Raw genomic sequence first — 24751 nt, 5'->3', positions numbered from 1 at the left:
TCACAGCTTTATTGAGAGAAAACTCACATACCATACAACTCACCTATTTAAAGTATACACTTAAATGGTTTAAAAGCATATTCACAGGGTGTTCAACTGTCATCAAAATCAATTAAGAGAACATTTTCATCACCTCCCAAAAAAAACTCTGTACCCATTAGCAGTCACTCCTCAGTAGGTTTTTATCACTTCTGATCTGGCTCCTTACAACAGCCTTCCAACTCATCATCTTCATTGCTCTCGTTTCAGTTTATCTCATGTACATCACAGACAATTCAGTTTCTCTAAAGCATGGTTTAGATACACCTTCTTAACTAGATACCTTCAGTGACTCCCCCAAAGGATGCTTGGATTCAAGTAAACGAATATCCATTAACACACATACTGTTCTGGGAACTGTGCTAGGTGCTGTAAACAAAATGGGTACTACTGAAAACTTCTTTTACCTCTCTAGTGCCTGTGCTCAGGCAGGGCCCTCCACCTAGAATGACCTCTTGACCCCCACCTCACCCTCAACTGCTAGAAATTTTTCCCAACTTTCGATGACCGTCTTCCCCAGCAATTGACTGAGAACTCAGCAGTCAATTGCTGAGTGAGTGAACTCTCCTGAAACTTCTCTACCCCCTTCACTTACATACACTTAAACCTCAGAACGTCCTGTGGCAGCAGCAGTGCTCCTTTCTGTGGGAACTGCCAGCTTCTCTCCCCACAGGATTGATTCCTCAGAATACCACCTCCTTTCCTCCAGTCATCAAAGACCTCTGCCACCCCCGAAAAATTTACTCTTGAATTTGGCTGTTTTTTTCTTAATTCAGTACTTTCTATATTTATCTTTATTATTCTCTTTTATTATAATTCTTTTAGTTGGCATTGAAAGTTGGGAAAAATTTCTAGCAGTTGGGGGTGAGGTGGGGGTCAAGAGGTCATTCTAGGGGCACCTGAGTGGCTCAGTGGTTAAGTATCTGCCTTCAGCTCAGGTCATGATCCCAGGGTCCTGGGATCGAGCCTCGCATCGGGCTCCCTGCTCGGTGGGAAGCCTGCTTCTCCCTCTCCCACTCCCCCTGCTTATGTTCCCTCTCTCGCTGTGTTTCTCTCTGTCAAATAAATAAGTAAAATCTTAAAAAAAAAAAAAAAAGTCGTTCTAGGCAGAGGGCCCTGCCTGAGTAGAGGCACTAGAGTATGATTTTTTTAAATTTATTATTTTTAATTGAAGTATAGTTGACACAAAATATTACATTAGTTTCCAGTATAGCATAGTGATTTGATAAGCCTTTACAGTACTATATACTCAACACAGGTGTAGCTACTGATAGAATATGATTGAAATTCATTAACATGGCATACATGGGTCCTTAGGATATGCCAGCAGTTATTCCTAATACCATCTCCAAATTAACTGACTTGTGTACACCTTACACACTTAATCATATAAGAATCATACTTTTGCATCTGAATGCCTTTGCCTTTACTCTGTGCTCTTCTCACATTTGCCTTCTTGTCTGCTTACTAAACTCCTTTCCACTTTAAAGGTTCACTCATATTTTATGAAGCTTTTTGACTCTTTTGACATGTTATATCCTTTCATAGTTTTTTTTTGCCAAAATTCTCAATCTTGTCTTTCATCTCCTTAAACATACTAAACATCACTGTTTTAAGGCATGTATCTATGTAAGTTCACTATATGTAACATCCCCTGTGAGTCTGTTTCTGTTGCCTGTTTTTTCTCAGTTCTCTTTCAAGTAATTTTGTCTCCGAATATTTTTGTGTTGGAATTTGTATTTGAAAAATTGTAGAAATAACTTGAGGCCTAGAATAGTGTTCCGTTCTGTTCCTCTAAAAGTCTTAATTTTATAAGAGAATTAAATCCCCAAAGCCCTAAGGGTTGCCACATAAAATACAGGACATTCGGTTATAACATTTGGGTTTTAGGTAAACAACGAAATTGGTAAAAGTACATCCCAAATATTGCATGGGAAATACACTAAAAAATTACTGTTATCTGAAACTTAGATTCAACAGGGTATTCTTTATTTTTATTTGCTAAATCTGGCAATCCAAGCCTTAAAGCATCTATTTTATGTAATAAATGAACTACAACTAGAATGGTACTAGTTATGTGAGAATTGAAAAAATAGTCACTCAAATAATTTTCTTTGTACATATAAGGAAACCTGATTGAGAAAGGTTACTCTAGAGAGTGCTTCTGCAAGGTGCTTGTAGTAATACAGTAAAGACAATTTCAGGGATTAAAAGGCTTTGGAGAGCTGTTCTACTTTTGTCAGAAGCCGTGTTCAGCCTCTCATCTCTTTCTGAATTGGCAAATGCCCTTAGGGAAAAGGTGGCCTAAATGTTGGTCTCATATCTCTGAATTTCTGTGTAGATTTTGGCCTTATAATTTTTCACTATCCTACTAGCTCTCTGATGCATTCAAGCAGATTTTAAAAATTGTCCAGCTTTTCTAGTTGCCTCAGCAGGAGGTTTGGCCTACATTACTTAGTCTGCCATTGCTGGAATCAATGTATAATTTTAAAACAGCAGAAGAAAATTCATGAAGAGCCATAGTTGTACTCCTGGTCAGGATCTGTTTGGCACAAAATACTCTCTTTAGGACAGAAAGGAAGCATATATTTTATACATAATTCCAGCCTGTATACTTAAAATATACACATTCTAAAGCAAAATGTAAAATTAATGTACCTAAGGGATTTTGTCTACTTGGAGAACAACCAGCTTGAGTTGTAACCAATCAGGAAACACTATTAACCACTTATATCTTAGTGGCTTGGATAAAATGATCTAAGTAATTCCTTGGATAGAGTAGAAAATGAGATGATTTTTAAAATAGTAAAGTAGAAACCCTGTTGCTGTGTTTATACATGTTTTCTGACTTGTCTAAGGCTTAAAACATTTTAAAAGTAAAGTAAAAGTGGTGCCTGGGTGGCTCAGTCAGTTAGGAGTCTGACTCTTGGTTTTGGCTCAGGTCACGATCTCAGGGTTGTGAGACCGAGCCCCATGTCAGACTGAGCCCCGTGCTCAGCAGGGAGTCTGCTTGAGATTCTCTCCCTCTCCCTCTGGCCACCCCCCTCTCCACCCCATGTGCTCTCTCTCTAAAATAAATAAATATATATTTTTAATAAGTATAAAAGTAGGGACACCTGGGTGGCTCAGTCGGTTAAGCGTCTGCCTTTGGCTCAGGTCGTGATCCCAGGGTCCTAGGATTGAGTCCTGCATTGGGCTCCTTGCTCAGTGGAGAGTCTGCTTCTCCCTCTGCCTGTTACTCCCCCACTTGTGCTCTCTCTGACAAATAAAATCTTAAAATTTAAAAAAAAGTATAAAAATAATGTATACAAATGTATACATTTGTATATACAAAGTATATACAAAAGTATAAAAGTAATGTACACAAATGAATTGGAGAATTGGTTGTCTCTTTGTGGTATTGTGTCTGGCACTTCATGGTATTGTGAACCATCTAAGAAACTCACTGCCACCCACCTTCCAATTTACATTAATGCATGTCAGAATCTATCTCCCAGTTGTTTTTTAACGAAGTTTGCATTTGCTCTGTTTCTTATAGTTCTTTAATATTGTCCTTAGTTTGTCCCTAAATAACTAGTGCACAACTCATTTCCAAACACTGTGTTTCAGTAGAACTAAATATTTTTGCTTTTTTTAAAGTGTTTTTTTTTCACCAGAGAGAACATTTACTGTCTCCTTTGATGAGCAAATATTTAAGTGGTTATAAAAGAAGCTATTAAACTTAATTTTTTCATTAGCTTTAATAAAAAGTCATTCATTCTAAGCATGTCTTAAGTTTGTGTTTCTGAAAAAAATTTTTTTAGAGTTGTGAAGTTGCAACTGCCCTAGAAAATCAAAGCCACAAGATTCGGTATTCAGATTCCGTGGAAAATGGATCAATTATATTTTCTCTTTCTGGTATGGTATATTTGTTAACTGTCTTAAGTTTCTTATAAAATATGTGAGTATAAATTCTAATAGTGATAGTTCAGTAACCAGGCAAGAAGCTTAAGGTATTATCTTTTGGGAGAAGTAAATGTATAAAACTTTTATTACTGCTGCAAAAGTAGTGCACGTGGCCAACTACAACATGCATTTGTTTAGATTATAATTGGAGGCACCTCGGTGTCTCAGTCAGTTAAGCATCCGACTCTTGATTTTGGTTCAGGTCGTGATCTCAGGGTTGTGAGATCAAGCACTGCTTCGGGCTCTGTGCTGGGCATGGAGCCTGCTTAAGATTCTCGTCCCCACCCCACCCCCCCGCCACTTCCTCTTTAAACAAACAGACAAAAATTATTGTTGAACTAAAGCTGAACTCATGGAATCTGGTAGAGGATAGTAAAAATGACATGCTTTGGAACTAAGATGCAAATAGAACAAAGCCATCTCTCCAACAGTCAGTACTTAATGTGTTACCAGTATTAACAAAGAGGCCAACATCACAACACTGGTCAAAAACCATATATAAAAACAATATAGGAGAATGTTTTTTCAGGATTTTGTACAAGAGTTTGCTGAATATAATGGAAACAAATACTAACTAAAAGAAAAGAGCCAAATAGAGACAAATAAAATTTCCTCAAATCATAAAACTGTACAACTGTCATGGGCAAAATACAGAAAGGAATTAGATTAGGATATGAGAAGCCTAAGGTGATGGGAAGGGAGCAGTACAGAGCATAGGTTTGTGGTAGGGAAATGACCAAAATGATAAAAGAGGTGGAGATAAAGGATTTTACCAGGAGGTTTGCAGATAGACTGGTAATTCTAGCAGAGGTTTTGGAAGACAGGCAGCTTTCAAAAGCTCCTAGAAATAAAACTCCAGGCTGAAAGTGGTCCAACTTCAAACTCATCCTTCCTGGTTGAATAGAGCCTTCTAGGGAGAAGTGAAATGTTTTTGAATACCTCCTGTGTCCCTTGGCCACTTTGTATACAGTATCTTATTTAATCCTCTCAACAAACCTATGAAAGAATTATTACATTCTTCTAGATGGGAGAACTTAGGTTCAGGAAGGTTTATGTAAATTGCACAAGTTCATTCAATTAGCATATAATCATATATAATCACTTTCCTCAGATTGTTTTCTCTTTTAAAGAGCTGTAATTGGATCAAATTTCCCTTCAGGACTATTTTTACAGGCCTGTTACTGTTTCAAAAGTCCTAGATTACAGGACACCTGGGTGGCTCAGTCGACTAAGCGTCTGCCTTTGGCTCGGGTCATGATCCCAGAGTCCTGGGATCGAGTCCGCATCGGGCTCCTTGCTCAGCAAGGGAGCCTGCTTCTCCCTCTGCCTGCCATTCCCTCTACTTGTACTCTCTCTGACAAATAAATAAAATCTTAAAAAAAAAATCCTAGATTATCTGCTCACTGTTTGAATAATGTTCTCTACAAAGGTTTCTCCAAGAAACAGTTGGAAGACTTAAGATTATCTTTGATTTCCAGCTTTTAAAAAAGTCATTATAACACACAAAAAACCACTTTTAACTAAAATTAGGCATTACTTTCATGTGTACAGTGCCTTGGTTTGAAAATGGTTACTGACCAAAAAAACTTTTTCCTCTAGAATAAGTTATCCTTTTATATAGAGCATTTCAAAGAATTAGCTAAATCATTTTGTAGTGTAAGAATTTTGTTAGGGGGGCCTGGGTGGCTCAGTCATTAAGCGTCTGCCTTCAGCTCGGGTCATGAGCCCAGGGTCCTGGGATTGAGCCCAGCATCAGGCTCCCTGCTCCGCAGGAGGCCTGCTTCTCCTCCCACTCCCCCTGCTTGTGTTCCCTCTCTCATGTGTCTCTCTCTCTCTGAAAAAAATTAAATCTAAAAAAAAAAATTTTGTTACAGTAAATTCTGTTCCTTACAGGTTTGCATCCTGGACACTTAGAGCTATATTATAGCTATTTTTGTTGATTCTACTGAGTTTACAAAAAATTTTCATTATTATAACAAAGTGATGTTTTATATTATGCTTACTTTTCCTAGGACTTGCATTTTTATTGATGGATGCCAAAGAATGCTTTATATCAGCTGAAGAAATATTTCTAGCCAAAATTGAGAAGTTTATTAATATTCACCGAAAGAGTTTTTTGGTTCTGTCTGCTGCCCTCCATGGGTCTGAGGAATGGAAACTGATGTTCAGGATTCAGCAGAGGTATGGAAGAATAGTACTACAGACTTTTCTTAAATCACATGTATTTACTTTAGTTCTTAATCCTTTTAAGCAGTTGAGTTATGTTTTGCCAAAAGATAAACATTGTAATGTTAACTTGTCATATTTAATAAAATGCAGGCCTAATGGCTACTCCAAGAATCAGGGTGACAAGTTTCAGAGTTCATGCTGATTTCTGAGATTTTCGTGCAAGACCAAAACAAAAGTGAACACTTTTTAGTCTATTAAATTTTGGGTATAAAGCCATATCATATCCTCTGTGGAATAGGTCAGGGCATGAATAAATTCATAAATGACAAACAATAAGAGGTTTCTGTCTCCTTTCCACTTAACAGATGTCTGTATAAGTTATATGATCTATTTATGAATTATTTTTCAGATTCCTGGGTAGTAATTTACGGATACTTCCAGTACACAACACAGTAAATGCTATTAATCTTATGTGCACTATAGCTAAGGTGAGTCACCTAGGAAAATGACGCATACATAGCACTCATAGATTTTAAGGTTCTTGACTTCAAAATGCACACCCTCGTGAGGAGGATTAACAAATACTCTGCTTCTGTTCCCCTCAGAAGTTGCTCTTTCAGCATGCAGCTCTTTGAAGCCTGAACTCAGCCTGTCATCTTCTCAGTTCACTTCCAGTAGCCACTACAAGAATGACTAACTTTAGGCCAAAAGAGCATTTGGCATATATACATTGTGTTGGCCCTACTGGTTTCTTAAATCTTCCTTCAAGTTCTAAAATACAGTTATTGATCAGGTTGTAGTCAAAAAACTGTCGAAGTGCAAACATACTATTTTATAGGATGATCTTCACAAGTTGTCCACTTGGTTTTCATGCTTGTCCTCCCCTGTGAAGTGTGCCCTAGGCAGAGTTAGGTGTTTCTTGCTCTTTCTTATGCCTGGAACAGATCTCCATATTAAAGGGGTTCTTAAAGTATTCAACTTTTGGCTTGTTTCAAAGACCAAGCATTTTTCTGTTACTCATAATTAACTCATACCTAGTATTTAGCACAAAGAAGTGATTTGATACCTGCTGAGTAAGTGAAAGTTTTTTCTATGACCCTGTAAAAATTACTTATTTCTGTAAATAATATTGCATGTTTGTAACTTCTTACAGACTGCCTCCAAACCATACACAGACAGCATTTGCTATAGAATGATAACAACTGAGGCTTACATCATTGAGCAAAGTCCTGTTTGGAAAACACTTCAAAAATTAAAACTGAGTAGTGATTCACTTAACCTAAATTAGAGTATCAATTACAAAAGTTCTTTTGGAAGAATGTTAAAATAATTACCAGTTAAATTATAATGTTCAAATATCTATTTAAAGATTTTTTAAAAATTTAAAATAATAAAATGTATATGATCAAAAACGATTTTCAGTTTTGTTGATAATTCATTTAATAATGTTTAGAAAAAATTGGTACATATATTATAAAACTCCGATGCAGTTTCTTAGTGATACAAATTAAGTTGGATGGAAAATATTTACTACAAAATAAAAACACAGCATTTTCTAACTAGCCCCTTAGACTAAAGGAAAAGTCACATACACTTTTTAGCTTTTCCACAAGGGCTGCCAGTATTTCTAAAATTAATGTTTGCGCATGCTTTCATATTATAACTGCTGCTAGAGAGATGGTGATGGACTCTGCCCCCTAAGACTCCTCCTGAGGTAGGGAAAGAAAGGGAAATTAAGAGAAGCAGACAACTGGCCTAACTGAAAACCTCTCTGTACACTTTTACGGTGGTGTGATATCCTATTTGACACCAGGAATTCTGAAGTGTAACAAAGCATCTAATTGGAACATAAAGTGTAAAATGTATTTATAAATTCACTACAACTGTATGAATGAGGGCAATACAAGTACATTTTATGAGATTATAATACAAAATTATTAGTTTGTATTGGATTTTCAACAGAATTTAGAATACATATATGGGCATTATTTACCATGTAAATTATCTTTTTTAAAACCAAAGAATACTACTAATCCATAATGTGTCATCACAGAAACCAGTAAATGAGAAAAGCTACATTTATTTTTCTAGCAGTATCTTACAGAAAAGTTTTTATAAAGGTATTAAATAATCATAATGGAAAATACAGTATTTTACTAGTTTTTATTTAGGAAATGGAGGTTTCACTTTATCCCAATAGTTTCTTCAGGGGTAGACTTTGTTTTTATTTCAATGAGTTCTTCTACTCGAGCCAGAACACTTTCAATCAAATCAAATGTGAAAAGAGCTGAATGTAGGACCTGCAGTGCCAAGGGAAATTAGTGTTATATTAATGTTGCTGTTAAAGCAAAAAAACAAAAGTCTTCAGCTGGATATAGCTTAGGAAAATTTCAGATCTACCTTAAGCTGCATTTCAGGAGGCATATTAGGGATCTCTTCTCCACCTACAGTTACAGAACAAAGATCTTTAGACTTCTGGACTTCTGTAAGAGAAGAAAAAAAAAGTGTCACATTTAACCATTAAAACAAATCTCATATTTCAATAATTTATAAGCTACTTTCATTATTATACCCATTACACTAAAAAAAAAATTTCTAGTAATACCTATAAGAAATACTCCATAGCTATACAGAAAAGAGCAGAAGATTATTATAGAATTGCTTGCTGACTTTAAAAAGTAATTCTGGATCTAAGATTCTTTTTCGTAATTTGTACAGATTTACTTGAGGGTGAGAATGGACAGAGCCATACCCAAGTTAGTGTAATATCCAAACAGAAATACTTGTAATACAATTAGATTCTTAATCAGAATTTGATTTTAATCTGGTTTTAAACCAGAATATGCTTCAATTTGGTTTAAATCTTTGTTTACCCGATTTCAGTGTTAACTGGCTCACACATCTGCTAAAAATCATTTCAATTATAAATAAAATGACTTAGCTGTCATGGTTCTATGTTAGAAAATAAACAGGTATGATGAAAAAGTTCTTTATTTTGAATATAACTGACAGTTCTAAAATCTGACTAATTTTTAGACCTAACCAAAAATGAAATTGCACATTACCAACCGTGGCTATTTTCTTGGCTATTTTTAATTTCTGCTTCATAATGTGCTTTTGACATATTAAGTCCTGTATGGAGTGGTTTTAAGAAATTATTCTCAATCTTTCCAAGTTCTGTCCATAATCCAGTCTGTTCAGAAGAATGAAAAAATTAGTTACTTGGTTCAGTATTTCTTGATTGCCTATTATTAAACACACGTTGAGAGTTGGAGAAACAAAAATCTAATCCTTGCCTTCCAAGATAGTTTACTGTTTGATACGTTCATTATTATATCTAGTTATTTTACATGAATACAAACAAAAATGTACTTTGGACAGTGTACTCATTAATACACCCATCCAATGCCAATGAGAAACTGAATTTTTAATTAAATATTTTTGAGAGAGCGAGAGCACGGGCAGGGGAGGGAGGGCAGCAGGCAAAGGGAGAAGCAGACTCCCCCCCTGAGCAGGGAGCCAGATGCGGGGTTCAATCCTAGGACTTTGAGATCATGACCTGAGCTGAAGGCAGGTGCTTAACTGACTGACCCATCCAGGCGTCCCTTGTTTTTGTTTTTAAAGATTTTATTTTAGGGAGAGTGTGCAAGCGGGGCAAGGAGCAGAGGGAGAGAGTGGGAGAGAGAATCTCAAGGAGACTCTGTGCTGAGCATGGAGCCCAATGAGGGGTTTGATCTCATGACCCTAAGATCATGACCTGAGCCAACACCAAGAGTTGGATGCTTAACTGACTGAGCCACCCAGGCAACCCAAGAGCTTCGTTGTTTTTAATAATAATATATGGCCCATAATCCTAAAACTGAGAAGGCAATAAAATGGTGGAAAAATTAGGTTACAGAAAATCTGTTATGCATTCTGTTCAGCATAATTCCACAAATCTTTCAAATGATGAACTGTAATAATTTTAGAAGCATGTAGGAGTGTAAGAGCTATGGAAGTAAGAACATTTTCTCTTATAAAAAGGTTACTAAATACTTAAAAAATACTACAAAGAAAATCATTTTAAGATTTATCTTCAATGTCTAGAAAAAGTAACTTAAGAAATAAAGTTATAAGGATAAAAATAAAAATGAAGTTTTCACAAATGTTTGCTTTTAATTTTTCCCAAGTAGACTCACTTACATAGTAACGAAAGTTTTTTCCGTTCTAAAGCTTACCTATATAAAAAACGCACTGTAGCCTATCCTCAAAAAAGGAAGACTAGGCAGTTCTAAAAACATAATGAAATTTATTGCCAGAACAGACTGAGACCTCGCAAAAGATAGTCAACCATGATAATGAAGAAATAAAAGAAGGAAATAATACACAAGGCATATGTTTCAATAAATGAAAACCCAAAATATGGATTATATGGAATTATATGTATGTGTATATATGTATGCCAGACATTTATAGCTTTTTTCCTAAATGAAAAGCAAATCTGCATACATTATATAATTCAGTTTTTCAAAATTCCTGATACTTGTGGCCTTTACAATCTCCCATGGTTTCCCTTGACCCTGCTTTCATTCAACATATTACAATATCAATTTAGGACAAAAATAGGTAAGCAGGCAGATGGGAAAGTATATGAGCAGATAGGACAGAAAGTGAGGGATAAAAATTATTATGGGCCGTGTTATTAGAATAAATTACTATAATTCAAAACAACTAACATTTAAAGATACCTAGCAAAATAAATAAATAAAGATACCTACCAAACAGAACACTAGGTATAAAAACTAAGTTGGTTTTACCAGCAGAGATGGAGGTTCAAGAAAAGTTTTGTGAAGCTCAAGTGTGGGAGAAGGTGCCTGTAACTTATGCAGAGAGATAATAGGGTGAAGAGATATAGGGTGAAAAGGGGAATGACTTATGAAAAGAATGAGTCAGCTGACAGCAACCCAAAATAGTAGGAAAAGAAATGGATTATTATTCAATTATGAATCACTTTGTTTTGTATTTGATCCTGTTCTTAATTTTCCTATATACCTTTCTGATTGCTTCTCAGCTTTTCATCTGACTAGTTCAGCTCTCAGCATGCTTAACTGATCCAAAATAGGTACTGGTAGGGGGTGCCTGGGTGGCTTACCCGGTTGAGTATCTTTTTTTTTTTTTTAGATTTTGAGAGAGAAAGTGAGTGAGAGAGCATAGGGGGAAGCAGAGGGAGAAGCAGACTCCCCATTGAGCAGGGAGCCCCATGTGGCGCTCAATCCCAGGACTCCAAAATCATGACCTGAGCTGAAGTTAGACGCTTAACCAACTGAGCCACCCAGGTGCCCTGAGCATCTGACTCTTGATTTTGGCTCAGGTCATGATCTCAGGGTCCTGGGATCAAACCCTGTGGCAGGCTCCCTCCTCAGCAGGAAGTCGGCTGGAGATTCTTTCTCCCCCTCTCCCTCTGCCCCTCCCTGTGCTCTCCACCCACAGGCTCCCGCTGTCTCTCAAATAAATCTTTAAAAAAAAAAAAAAGGTACTGGTAGGAGTCTGAATAAAACTACCCATAATTCAGCCTCACTAGGGTATCATTTTGTTTCTTCTTTAATCAAAATTTATAAAAGCTCAGAAGCTGTCATTTTTTTGATTAACCATAGCAGACAGATTCACCTGGCATGTGTGTATATGACCTATTATAATTGCACTTGGGAGAAATGCTTCTGTGATGAAGAGGCTCTTATGATGTCGCAGATATACCAGGTTGCCATCTTGGACTCAGTTTCTTTTGCTAATCTCCTTGGTATAATAATTCTTATAGTAACTTGCATGGTAATACTTTGGAATATTTGATTCCCAAGAAATTTTTTTTTAAAGATTTTATTTATTTGAGAGAAAGAAAGATAGTGAGAGAGCACAAGCAGGGGCGAGAGGGAGAAGTAGGCTGCCTGCTGAGCAGGGAGCACAACTCAGGGCTCAATCCCAGGACCCCAGGATCATGACCTGAGCTGAAGGCAGACGCTCAACTGACTGAGTCACCCAGGTGCCCCCCCCCCGAAGAAATTTTTTTAAACCATTAAATAAGAAAACAATCTTATAAACTGGTTATATCCTTTTCTTTACCATAACAATGTTCAAGCCAAATAAAAGCGAGGCATCTGTGGGTATAATAGGAGATATTCCACAATGCTAAATTGCTCTGTCTTCCCTCTCTAGGCAGAGTCCCATTTGCTGCCCCTGTAGCAGACTGTGTTCCTTACCTAATAAATTTATCACTCTTAATCAAAAAGATTCTTTTTCTCCCTGTCAGGCCAATCAGATCATTTCTAGGTATGGCCTTTCCTGATTACTAAAAGAGTAAACTCATACTTTACTCTAAGGACACCTTCCTGAAGCCTCAGGGCCTCCACTGCTGCTGAATTTCACTTACTATCTTTTCTATTTTTTACCAGAAGCTCCTTTAGGAGTCAGGATATACTTTGTGATTCAAAGGTTCTGGCCATTGCCTGAGGTCATAGCTATCTCTACCACTTACTAGGTATGTGCCCTTGTGCAAGGTAAAGATCCTTTCAATGTCTATACATTATCTCGGAAAAGTAAAAAATAAATAAGAAAAGTTGAAAAGGACACAGGGAACTTATTCTAATGACAGCAATGTTTTATCTGTGATAAAGATTTGGATTACACAGATCTATCCATTTGTTGAAACTCAGAGATACACACTTAAAATCTATGCATTTCATTTTATGTAATTTTATCTCAGAAAAACTACAGACATGTTTAACTGTTTACTGAAATATTTAGGGGTAAGTGTGCTGTTTGTAGATTACTATGAAGTGCATAAAAAAACTGGTGAACAGAAGGTAGAAAGATTGATACATGATAAAAGCAGAGTAAAATGTTAATGGTAGCAACTTGGTGATGGGTAAATCAGTGAGTGATCACTGTAAAATTATCTTCAACTTGGCTGTATGTTTAGTAAGCTTCACAATAAGATGTTGGGGAAAAATAAGCACTAGTCAATAATAGCAAATAACTATTTTTGCCTGAAGAGGGATGAACAGGAGGTCAGCTCACTGAATCTACTAAATTCAGTCAAAAGGGAGGGAAACTGCTACTTTTCTTACAAACTTTTCATTCCAAATCATGATTTACTTAAATTTTCTTTTACAAAGCTCTTTGGCATCCTTCTGTAAAAATCAAGGGCTCCTGGGTGACTCAGTTGGTTAGGTGTCCCGACTTTTGATTCAACTCAGGTCTTGATCTCAGGGTTGTGAGCTCAAGCCCTGTGAAAAAAATACTTTGATTTCTTTTATTATTTTCTTAAAAAAAAAAAAAAACTAACTCCAAAAAACAGATTAACTACACATGTGATTCAGGTAGTTACAGTTAATAGAGATGACACATTATGGGAAAGCAACTATTAGAAGAGAAAATAGGTAGAAAGAAAGAAGATAAAAAGCAAATCTAATTTTACTATATGACAAATCTCCCTCAAATAGTTTTTTGTCTTCACTGAATACCTCTAATGATGCACTATTAAGAAAACAAAAAACTTCCTACACGTTATCCAAAAGGTGATGTTAACAGATTTCAGTTTTAGTGCTGAAAATGCTTCAGTTAGTCATATCTGGTGAGGGGCTATCAAATTATCAGATGATTTTATTTTAGACAGCTTAGACTTAAATCATGACCTATAGATGGAGGCAACTGAACAAGACACCCAAACATATGCACACTTCAAAAATTTAGTTAACTCAGGACCTGCAACGTATCTTCCTGACAGGGCTAAGCAATGCTTGCAGCAAGATAGCAGAGGTTCAAGAGGAAAAGGAAAGGGAAGCTGGGTGTGGGTGGTAAGGGCTCCTGGGAATTAACTTCAAGTTTTAGAATAACTGCCGGTACTTCTCCTAGCCTTTGTTGTTGGGTAAGATATTTAATATTGGCTCGTGCATTTTGAATATACTGTTTCTTTAAAAAAAAAAAAAAACTCACTTACTTGATTGTCTTTCTCATTATCTTTGATAACCAAATATCTCAATAAATTTAATGAAGCCATTATCCTGTTAATTAAAAATACATAATTTGTTACTTATAGTACGGTTTTATATAATCAGCAATTTCAATGAATAAAATAAGTTAAAACCTAGGGCATATTTTTACAGTTATGTTTGCCATTAGAAATTATTCCCCTTAACACATCTTTTGGAGTAGTAATTATCACTCTTGTTCTCCAAGTTCACAAAATACAATTGTGAAAATTACTATTCTTTTCCCCTGAGGGAGCCTTGTTATCTTTAATACTTGAGAGTAACATCTCTTACTGCCTTAATTTTCAGACTCCTTTTATAAAACCACTTCTCATCATCCATGCTAGTAGACTGAACGTAAAATTACATGTTGTCCTAGAAAACAAAACAATAAAACCCAAACCACGTCTTATTTATATAAGTTATATATATGAAATTCTTAGTTTTTAGTCACCAATGCTATAGTTGCAAATCCCTATGAGTTGTGTATTGGAACACAGGGCACATCATAGGTATAAAATCATCCTGTTGGTCATAATTTTGGAAAGGAATTTTTAATTTTGTTTTTATACAGTATCTAATTACCTAAATATGAAAATCTTTATGTAATTTTATGAATTAGCCATAGATCCTAACGTAACAGGAAAATGCATCTTATTTGTTTAGGTTCGCCAAGCACGGGTTCCACATTTTATTGTGAATTTACTATGTGAACCTTAGTAATGGTCACCTTACCTATCTGAGTTTTGGAGTAAATCTGTTTCAGCACCCTCTGGGAGAAAGAGTACCAAATCTAGAAGTGAGATCAGCTGTGGGCCTGTAAACCATTTGTTATGTGTTCTCTGAAAAGCAAAATAAAAATTGGGAAAGGTTTTAAATAACAGTTAATTCATGTGTTTTTCTAATACCATCATACTATAAAAATAAACATTACACATTTAAAATATATTTTTTAAACTTTCATTTCCATTCTTTCACACTCTTTGTAGACACTGGGAACAAAATGCCAGTTGAAAATACTGATACATTCTTTGTTTTCAATATAGAATTACTGACTATTCATAAACAGTAGACTTAAGTTTCCATTAATATTTCAGAAGTATAGAGCAAAACAAAGTCATATTCTCAGCTCAAAGAATTAATACTATTTAAATATATAGTTAACAACATTTCAAAATTCAGGTTTTTAAAAAACAGAAATGTTGAAAAAATATGCCGACACTAGATATAGCAAAAGTCCATAGGGTAGAGTCCACATTAATGTAGTCCACAAATGAATGACTATATCCTACAAAATAAAAAAGATGATCAACACCTTAGCTATGCTCTTACCTTTAATGACACATCAATTTGATTTTTGATATTCTGAATAATGAAAGCCTCCACACCTGAATGATTACTTGTATTCAATAAGCACCTTAAAAGCAAAATTACAATACATTTGAACTTATCCTCAACTGCATTATACTTAAATGATGAAAATTTTACAAATTCAAATGGGCCATGTGTTATTTCTAGAAATACAACAATTAGTGAAGATAGCAATGTGTCAACCAATTACCAAGTCACTTGTGGGTTCTTGCTGTAACTGGCAAATTCTATTTTAACTGGGTCTTTCCAACAAGAAATTTCTATTAAACCTAATGTGAATCTTTTGTGCATATAGTTGCAATGACTTGACATGGCAAAAATGGGCACTAGTATATAATAGCCTAAAAACTCCCAGAATTACTCCCTGTGAAAGTAGACTAGTCTTGTTAGACTAACTTAATTACAAAGCAAGGAAACAGTATGAATGGCTTAAGAAGAAAGGGGGATTTCTTGGTAGGGATATAGGTAGATAAGAACAGGAAAGCTGGTATAAGACCTAAGCATCAAATTGAAATTTCATAAACCTGGTCTAAGTCTTATCAACAGAAGTGAAGATGGGATCAAGGGTGCTAGTATTGGCCAATCCTCAAAAAAGACTTCTTGGCATACTGACATTGCCCAAATCTATTTTTAACTCATTTTTATTTACTACAAGGTATGTCAACAAACTAGGTCTGCAGGCCAAATTCAGCCTGGTGCCTGTTTTATTGGAACACATCCAACCCCCACCAAAGAGACAAAGTTGAATAGTTGCAACAGAGACCGTGTGAATATATAAATGTGTATTTGCTATTTGGCCCTTTACACAGAAGTCTGCTGCTCTTTAACTTGGAAAGTTGCTAGAATCTTTTCCCCATTAAATAGCACTATTAATAATCTCTACTATTAACTTACAGTGAATAGCCTATCAAAGTTTTAACTCCAGAGCAATTAATTCCAACAGTGAATAATGGAGATTATTGACATGTACAGTTCTAGCAGGGGCCTTATCAATCTCTTATTTAATCTCTCTCTAGTCTTTTAATTTTAGAATATTTCCATTAGTTGAACTGAAATACTATTATTCATATAATATGTATCCATAATATTTGACTAACCCTTCTCTACCTATAGGGATAAAAGAATTTATTATAATAAGGCTTCCAAGTAGAGTCGACTTACATGTAAAACATACTTAAATACTATAACGTGGAATAATTAAATGGCATTAATTTGGTTTTTAATCAACTACACACTTGACAACCATTCCTGATACCTACCTAAATAATGTATATTTGCCTTGTGAATCCAACTTGTTAATATACAGTTGAAGCATAGCTAAGCTCTTTTTCCTCTAAAATAAAACAAATAATATTGTTACATAAAGTGGAGATTATAGTTGACTCTTGAACAAAAGGAGTCTGAAATGTGCAGGTCCACTTATGAGCAGATTTTTTCGATAAAGTATAATACTGTAAATGTTTTTTTCTTACGATTTTTTTCTTGTAATTTTCTTAACATTTTCTTTTCTCTAGCTTACTTTACTGCATGCATATAGTATATAATACATATAACATATAAACTATATGTTAATCAACCCTTGTTACCAGTAAGGTTTCTGGTCAATAGGAGGCTATTAGTACTTAAGTCTTTAGGGAGTCAGAAGTTATACGTGGCTTTTCGACTGTGCTGGAGGTTAGCACCCCTAATCCCTGTGTTGTTCAAGAATCAATTATAAACTATTCATTAAAATTTCTCACTGTAGTTCATTATTATTTAGTCCCAAAACATTTACATACCAATGTCTCAATGGGGCAAAGTGTCATTACTTTGACTAAGCCCTGGAAATTAAAAAATAAAATTCAGATATTAATAGATTACACTGACAATAGACAACTATATTATCAATGGTGGGTACTAATATTTCAAAGAAGTGAAGGTAGGAGATATAAAAATTAAGTAAATTTTTCCTGAGCCTCTTTATTTATTTATTTTTTTTAAAGACTTTAGTTGAGAGAGAGAGAGAGAGGAACATGAGCAGGGGTTGGGGGTGGGCGGGGGGGGCAGCGGGAGAGGGACAAGCAGGCTCCCCACTGAGCAGGGAACCAGATGCAGGGGCTCCATCCCAGGAGCCTGAGATCATGACGTGAGCTAAAGGCAGATGCCTAACTGATTGAGCCACCCAGGTGCCACTCCCTGAGCCTTTCATTCCACTGTTACATCTAAGGAAACTAAGTTCAATCCATTCTGTAATTAAAACTGAGGGGTGTTACAGAGCGTAAATTTAGAAGTCAATTGTAATTTACAATTTTGTCTAGAGTGGCAAAAAATGAAATTAGACAATGTGAAAATATAATCCATTCATTAAAAAACAGTGTTAATTTAGTAACAACAGCCGTGTTTTTCTATTTAAATAGTGGAAAAACATGTTTCTACATCAACATCTTAAGACCTACTTGGCTATGATAACTAACAAATAGTACAAAGTAAAAATAATCACGGGAGGAAAAAACAAAATGTCTTTCTAGTAATCAGTCCATGCACCCCTTGATGGAGTCCTTAGGACTTGAGTTATGAGTAGAGAAGTTTCATTTCCAAGGTCCCTACAGAAGCAAAGTGTCAAAGAAGAAAATTGTTTTTCCACAAGTGTTATGCGATCAACTATGATAGCCATTAGCCACATATAACTATTTAAGTTTAAATTAATTTAAAATTAAAAATTCAGTTCCTTAATCAACTTTAACCACATTTCAAGTGCTCAGTGTGGCTAGTGGCGTTCATACTGATCAGAGCTAGAACACTTCCACCATCACAGCAAGTTTTACTGGACACATGGCACTAGAGTTTTCAAAGGATATGGAGAAGAAAGTAGGAGAGGAGTCTGAAAAGACCTTTACTTAAGTTCACAATAGGAAAGGGGCTATGTCAAAATTAGAATACACATTTTACTTACCTGAGGTACAGTAAGAAAGCTCTTGATTTCTAAGTACTGGTGAAGTAGACTGTTGTCTTCTATTCTCAATAAACCATTCTCCAACAGATCCTATAGATTAAAATATATACAGAGATACATATATAGCGAAATCAACAGCTGTATTTGTTGACAATGGCTGTGTGTAAATTACAATGGGTGCAAACGAATCTTACCACTCCTTTGGAGAAAACAGACTCTTCTGTTCTGGAAGAGAATATTAAAATTTATCAACATGGCTTTCTTTTCTTTTTTTTAAAGATTTTATTTATTTATTTGACAGAGAGATAGCGAGAGCAGGAACACAAACGGGGAGTGGGAGAGAGAGAAGCAGGCTTCCTGCAGAGCAGGGGGCCCGATGCGGGGCTCGATGACTTGATCTTAACAACTGAGCCACCCAGGCACTCCTCAACATGGTTTTCTAAACTGCTTTAGAATGATTCTTCATTTTAGGAAAAATAAAGCAAAAACTGAAATTTAAAGACTTTAAAAATATATATCAGTAAGGAAAAATTCTTAGTCAAAATTCTTAATTCATGTTTGATCTGTCTTTGGACTTGGTTACTGACATCCGAATCTGACCAAAATCTGCCCTCTCAGGGCTTCTTTTGTAGTAACAAATCAATAGATCTTCAACAGCAAGTGCTAAGAAACCAATTATACATGATATACTATGTATTCCAGCTGATTAATCTGTAAACTCTTTCCAGTTCTTTTTATGCAACAAGTAAATGCTTTCCATTTGTGATAATATTTTTTTAAAGGTGTATAATCTTTGTTAAGTTAATATTTAAGCTCTGGGGCAAAAAATATTATCCAAGGCCTAAGTTCTATTCTAACCATGCAAGGAGTTAAAACTGTTGTTTTTGTTTAATGACTAAATAGTTTGGAAATCTTAAGAATATAGAACTTAAGATTCAAATCAATACACATTCTCATTGTATGAATATAACAGAGACTAAAAAGAATGTAAAATCATTAAGACATACATAATACAATAAATTTACAGAGTTAATAACTACTTGTGCCAGGAGACCCTTGGAAATTCCTGCCTTGTAGGCCGAGGCTTTGGACATTTGCCATGTTACAAATCTTCCTTCACCTGGGAAGAGATGGGATTGATAAACTGTCACTAATGTTCCTATAGGATACTACTGAAAGGTCCTGATTGATCGCAAGAGATAATTTAAACATGTTACAAGAAAACACAAAGCGTACAGAGTTTTGCAAAATTCTTAAATATCTATCTGGAAGAATTATACGTATTTGTCACTTTGTAATTTTTTTAAAGAGAAAGACTTGCATTCTTAATGCCTCAAATAAGAAAAGTTACTGTATATAATCACTGTCAATAATCTAATAATCTAAGTTATAAAAAGGTGGGGTCAAGACACCTCCTTCCTTTTGATGCAGTTCAGATTGTGTCCATGAAGCAAAAACATGGATAAATTTCTTTTACTGACCACCGCTTCTTAGATCAAGGAGGCTGCAGTGGGACAGAGGTGTTTTAATCTACCAACTTTTTTAAAATAAGGGAAGAAACCTCAGAAGCATATGACTGGAAATTACCTTAGAAGACAGTATTTTAATATTAAAAAGAGATTTTTTGTTCTAAAACCTCTTTGACTCATTTTTGTCTCATGTTTACATCACTGTTTTATAAAATAACCAATTAATTAGGGTCTGGCAAAGAGAAGGTAGTCTCCCCCACTCTTAACAAGAACTACTTTAATATTACTATTTAATTCTGAGATGCCATCTAAATGATCTTACCTTTGCAAAAAGACTTCAATATGCCCCATATTAAATTGCAAAAGGTACGATGGGCTAAAATAGACAACATATATATATATGTATATATCATCACATACACGTACATTTTTAGAAATTTTATATACATAAATACTGTTATGGGTTGAATTGTGCCCCCCTCTAAAAAGAAATGTTGGAATCCTAACCTCTAGAAAGAACCTCAGCATATGACCTTATTTGGAGATAGGGCCACCTTATTTTTTTTTTTTAAATTGGGATGAACAAGAACCTCCCCACCCTAGAGATAAAGTGAAGTCATTAGTGTGAGCCCTAACCTGGTATGACTGGTGTCCTTATAATAAAGGGAAATGTGGACAGAGATATACACAGAGAGAATGCCATATGAACATGAAGGCAGAATGGAGTGATAGATCTACAAGCCAAGGAACATCAAGGATTGCCAGCAAACCACCAGCAAACAGGGGAGAGGCATGAAACAGATTCTCCCCCAGAACCCTCCAAAGGAACCAATCCTGCCCACACCCTGACCTTGGACTTCTATCCTCCAGAACTATGAGACAAAAAATTTCTGTTATTTTAAAACTATCCAGTTTGTGGTATTTTATTATGGCAGTCTTAGCAAACCAACATACGTACCTAAGTCGTTTTGGTGGTAGTATGATTAAGAGTACAGGCTCTAGGGTCAGATGGAACTGTTTGGAAGGCAGGTATGCTAACCACTATACCACCACCACCTGCTCAGAACTGTTTGAATCTACCTATCCCACTAGTTAAGTTGTATGGTATTGACGGGTATCCTAACTTGTGTAAGCCTGTTATTTTCATCTGTAAAATGAGAATGCTGTATTTTATAGTATTGTAAAGATTAGATAATGCATACAAAGCTGTCTGCATATTGTTTAATACATGGTGAACATGAAAGTTGTAACCATTATTGCAGTATTTACATAGAAATATATCCCCAGGTATATTCATACATAAATATATAAGTGCACACAAAGAAATACACCTATGGCCTGCAAGATAAGCAAGCACGTAATCCTTATTATCATGGATATTAAAGTCCAAAAGGTATTACATTATAAAATTATATACTTAAAAAATAATTTTGATAAACTTTATGGGAAAGGGAGGACAAGGTTAAGAAAATTACAACAGGAAGATTCAACCTAAATTGGGTGATGAAAGACGACTTTTCCTCATAAAGTGCTATTTAAGGTTAGAGATGATCTAAGCATATACAAAGGCCCTACAGCAGAAAGGTTCATGACACATTTAAATAAGAAACCAAAAAAAGGTCTGTGTTACTGGAGCATAGTAAACAAGACAAAAGGTAGTAGAAGGTGAACCAGGACAATCAAGCAGGGACCATATTATGCATAAGCTTGTCTCATGTGAAGATTTTTAGACTTTAGAGCAAAAAGCCACTGAAGGGTTTTCATTAGGGACTACTCTTAGTTCTGAAAGAGTTGGATTAAAAGAGACTGAGGCTGGATATATACTCAGGATTACATGAGTAATACAGTTGAAAGATGATGGCAATTTAGACCACCCCATGGGTAACTGACCAGTTCCCTCCCTTACAGACCAGGATGATCCCAACAGCTTCAAAACCAAGCTCAAGGGTTTGGCTTCACACTTTGATTCTTGTCCCCATCATTATGTCTGTTTCAACCCTCCCCTCCCCCGCAACACCTTTTCACTCTGAGTACTACTGGCTTTAAAACGATAGGCAGTAATATTAATAAAAATAGCTTTTGTTTATACTTCATTTAAAATGTATTAGTACATTAATAAACATATACTGGAAATTAGGTTAATGAGTTTGATACTCCTTTTAGAATACATGAATAAACCAAACATTAACTCCTACCTTAAGACCATTGGAAGCTGATCAATACTGATGCCCTGTACAAATACCAGATAGGCCAGAGAAGCCATAGAGTCTGCTAACTGTTTGTCTTCTTCTTCCTCAAATTCAAGATAGTCCCAAGTCCTCTTTTTCCTTCCATGATTAAAAATCATTTTGGGGAAAGGATGTCCAATTGCTGATAAAAAGCCCTGTGAAATAGATAAAGTAAGCTATAGCAGGTCGGCTCTATTATGTTCTTCCCATCCTCCCAGCCATATTCACATCCTGTATAATCCCCTCCCTTGAGTGTCAGTGGGACCTGTTGGGACTTGCTTCTAACCAACAAAGTACGGCAAGATGCCACCCCATGATGAGACTATGTCATGACAAAAGTGAAAGGATTTTTGCAGATGTATTTAAGGTTCCAAATCAGTTGACTGGGGTCATTCAGAATGGTGACTGTCTTTGGTGGGCCTGACTTAAGCAGGTAGAAGCCTTTTAAAAAGGTGCCAGGCCCTTCTTCAGAGTCAGAAACTCACCTCTGTAGGCATTAAAGAACTAAGCTGCCATGTTATGAGAGGGCCTACAAGAGAGGGCTGTGGGGCAAGGAACTACAGACAGCCTCTAGGAGCTGAAAATGGTCCCTGACCAAATAGCCAACAAGAAAATGAGGACCTCACTCTATAGCTTCAAGGAGATAAATCTGCCAACAACCTGAGGGAACTGGGTGGAAAGATGAAAAAGTTTTAGAGATGGATGGTGATGACCGTTGCATGACAATGTGAATGTATTTAATGCCACTGAACTGTACCCTTAAAAATGGTTAAAATAGTAAATTTTATGTTATATATATTTTATCACAATTTTTTTTAAAAGTGCTTCAGAGGTATTTGAAAGCAATCTAAAAATGTGAGACATACAAATATCATGAAATGATAGTAAACTAACTACTCAGATGAAGAATACTCTAGGAACAGGGCTCCACTGACCACTGTCTTCCTAGATACAGAGTGGGCAGGAGGAACAATGGTCAGTGGCACAAGAGGCTTTGGAAAACAGTGCTGCTATCTCAGGTTGTAAGGGTTCTTTTGTCATAAGAGAAAGAGAAGCATGAGTGGACAGGACTATAGTTTTATCTTTTTTTTTCTTTTTTTTTTTAAGGAGGGAAGAAAAGAGAAAAAGAGACACTCAGGAAACATAAGGCCACTCCTATGCCTCCTATGTTATTTCTAACTAGAGTATACTAGAAAACATGTGATCTTCAGAATCCAATGGAATTGATTTGAATTTTGGCTTTACCACTTATCAGCTGTGAGATACTGGACAAGTTACCTAACTTCTCTAAAGCCTCAGTCTATCTAGAAAATGATATAATGTCTACGTCAAAAATTTATTGAGAAGGTTCACAAAAAGAGTATAAGGTTACAACTATAGAAGTCAAAGGGAATGACAAAAACAGCTAAATCAGAATACTGACCTTCCACATATTCACTCATTTATTTTAATAAATACTTGAATGTCAGGCACTGCGTCTGACATTGTGGGGAATTATAAAGTCAAATAAGACTTTTCCAGCCTTCAGGGAAGTAAAATCTGCTGATCCCAGATGGCTCCATTAGTCATTTCAGAACACAAAAAAGAACCATGGGAAATCATCCTCAGTCACAAGAGACTGCTATTCAGCTACCAGATGCTAAATATATACTTGCTGTACTGATTTTCAAAGCCATGCATTCCTGTTATAGCTATAAGACAGAAAGTTTACTGTACTTGGATTCTAAATGTCCTCTTAATCATGAAGCTCCATTTCTTCATTTGGCCAATACTAGATATATTTTTTTTCCCCAGAGTAAGATTAGCCTTTTAAAAAATCGTTACATATAACCAGATTCTTCAGTGCTGCTTTAGGATACATGGAGTCCACCTGTGTCCAAATTAGGACCTTCACTATCTACCCACACCATCCAGCAGTCTTGCTCATACCCAGGATGTACCTGCCACTCTATAATTTCTCATGGCAGCCTTGGCCCTTTTAGGCATGTTTCTGTGGTGAAACCCTTGGGACATTCAAGCAGTTCTATATCAAAATAACTTCTGCCAAAGGAGGGATAGGCGAGGCTATCAATCTCAAGCAGGCCACACTTACCTGAACTTCTCCAGCATAGAACAGAAGGCACCTCCTCACTTCATCTCCTACCCTGATTTCACCTCTATTTTTTTTTTAATTTTTAAAATTTTAATATAGTTCAAATCAGTGTGCCAGGTTCATTTCAGCTCCTTCAGTGCCAAAACTGAGGGCAGGGGCTGCTTTAGTTTCTCTGCCTTCTTTGTGTGTGATGACTAAGGTGTATACTAGGTCTCTGCTGTATCGAACTTTTAACTTCACCATTATCCTTTTTCTTGATCTTGATGGATTTGGCACCCTTCTGCCTGGCCATGAGCAGAAAGTTCTTGATTTTTTCAATTTTGCAAAGAATGGCTATGAGGGGTACAGGGGAGCGAGTGGTTGGCACAGCAAGTGGCAAAAAAAGAGCTCACCTCTACTTGACTGCTTTGTGATTCCTCATTCTGTCTCTACTCACAATGATCCTTCCACTGAGATCTTACGACCTCTTCCCTACACCCTCAACCTCTTCATAAGATACTTGC

General features: G+C 35.9%; 2 protein-coding genes across 6 annotated transcripts in view; one reads left to right on the top strand and one right to left on the bottom strand.

Moving 5' to 3' along the window:
- Positions 1-7758, top strand: part of CUNH1orf146 (chromosome unknown C1orf146 homolog) — a 34994-nt gene extending 27236 nt beyond the window's left edge. For all 3 annotated transcript variants that reach the window (XM_025872187.2, XM_025872189.2, XM_025872188.2), the window contains exons 3-6: positions 3843-3936; positions 5997-6165; positions 6563-6641; positions 7307-7758. In XM_025872187.2, coding sequence (XP_025727972.1) covers positions 3843-3936; positions 5997-6165; positions 6563-6641; positions 7307-7441 — 477 coding nt within the window. In that variant the 3' untranslated portion in view covers positions 7442-7758. The remainder of the gene's footprint in view (positions 1-3842; positions 3937-5996; positions 6166-6562; positions 6642-7306) is intronic.
- A 455-nt stretch (positions 7759-8213) lies between these two features.
- GLMN (glomulin, FKBP associated protein) overlaps positions 8214-24751 on the bottom strand; it is a 33045-nt gene continuing 16507 nt past the window's right edge. For all 3 annotated transcript variants that reach the window (XM_025872184.2, XM_025872185.2, XM_073896305.1), the window contains 12 exons: positions 22124-22311; positions 20251-20304; positions 18654-18684; positions 18460-18549; positions 17306-17347; positions 16787-16860; positions 15489-15573; positions 14892-14998; positions 14126-14189; positions 9223-9346; positions 8554-8636; positions 8214-8453 (listed from right to left, as the gene is read on the bottom strand). In XM_025872184.2, coding sequence (XP_025727969.1) covers positions 8337-8453; positions 8554-8636; positions 9223-9346; positions 14126-14189; positions 14892-14998; positions 15489-15573; positions 16787-16860; positions 17306-17347; positions 18460-18549; positions 18654-18684; positions 20251-20304; positions 22124-22311 — 1059 coding nt within the window. In that variant the 3' untranslated portion in view covers positions 8214-8336. The remainder of the gene's footprint in view (positions 8454-8553; positions 8637-9222; positions 9347-14125; positions 14190-14891; positions 14999-15488; positions 15574-16786; positions 16861-17305; positions 17348-18459; positions 18550-18653; positions 18685-20250; positions 20305-22123; positions 22312-24751) is intronic.

This window comes from Callorhinus ursinus, unplaced genomic scaffold (assembly GCF_003265705.2).
Source record: "Callorhinus ursinus isolate GAN/ISIS: 27379988/994484 unplaced genomic scaffold, GSC_fseal_2.0 scaffold9, whole genome shotgun sequence".
NCBI classification, from domain to species: Eukaryota; Metazoa; Chordata; class Mammalia; order Carnivora; family Otariidae; genus Callorhinus; species Callorhinus ursinus.
Note: the sequence above shows the minus strand (reverse complement) of the source record. Positions and strands in the feature narration are given on the sequence as shown.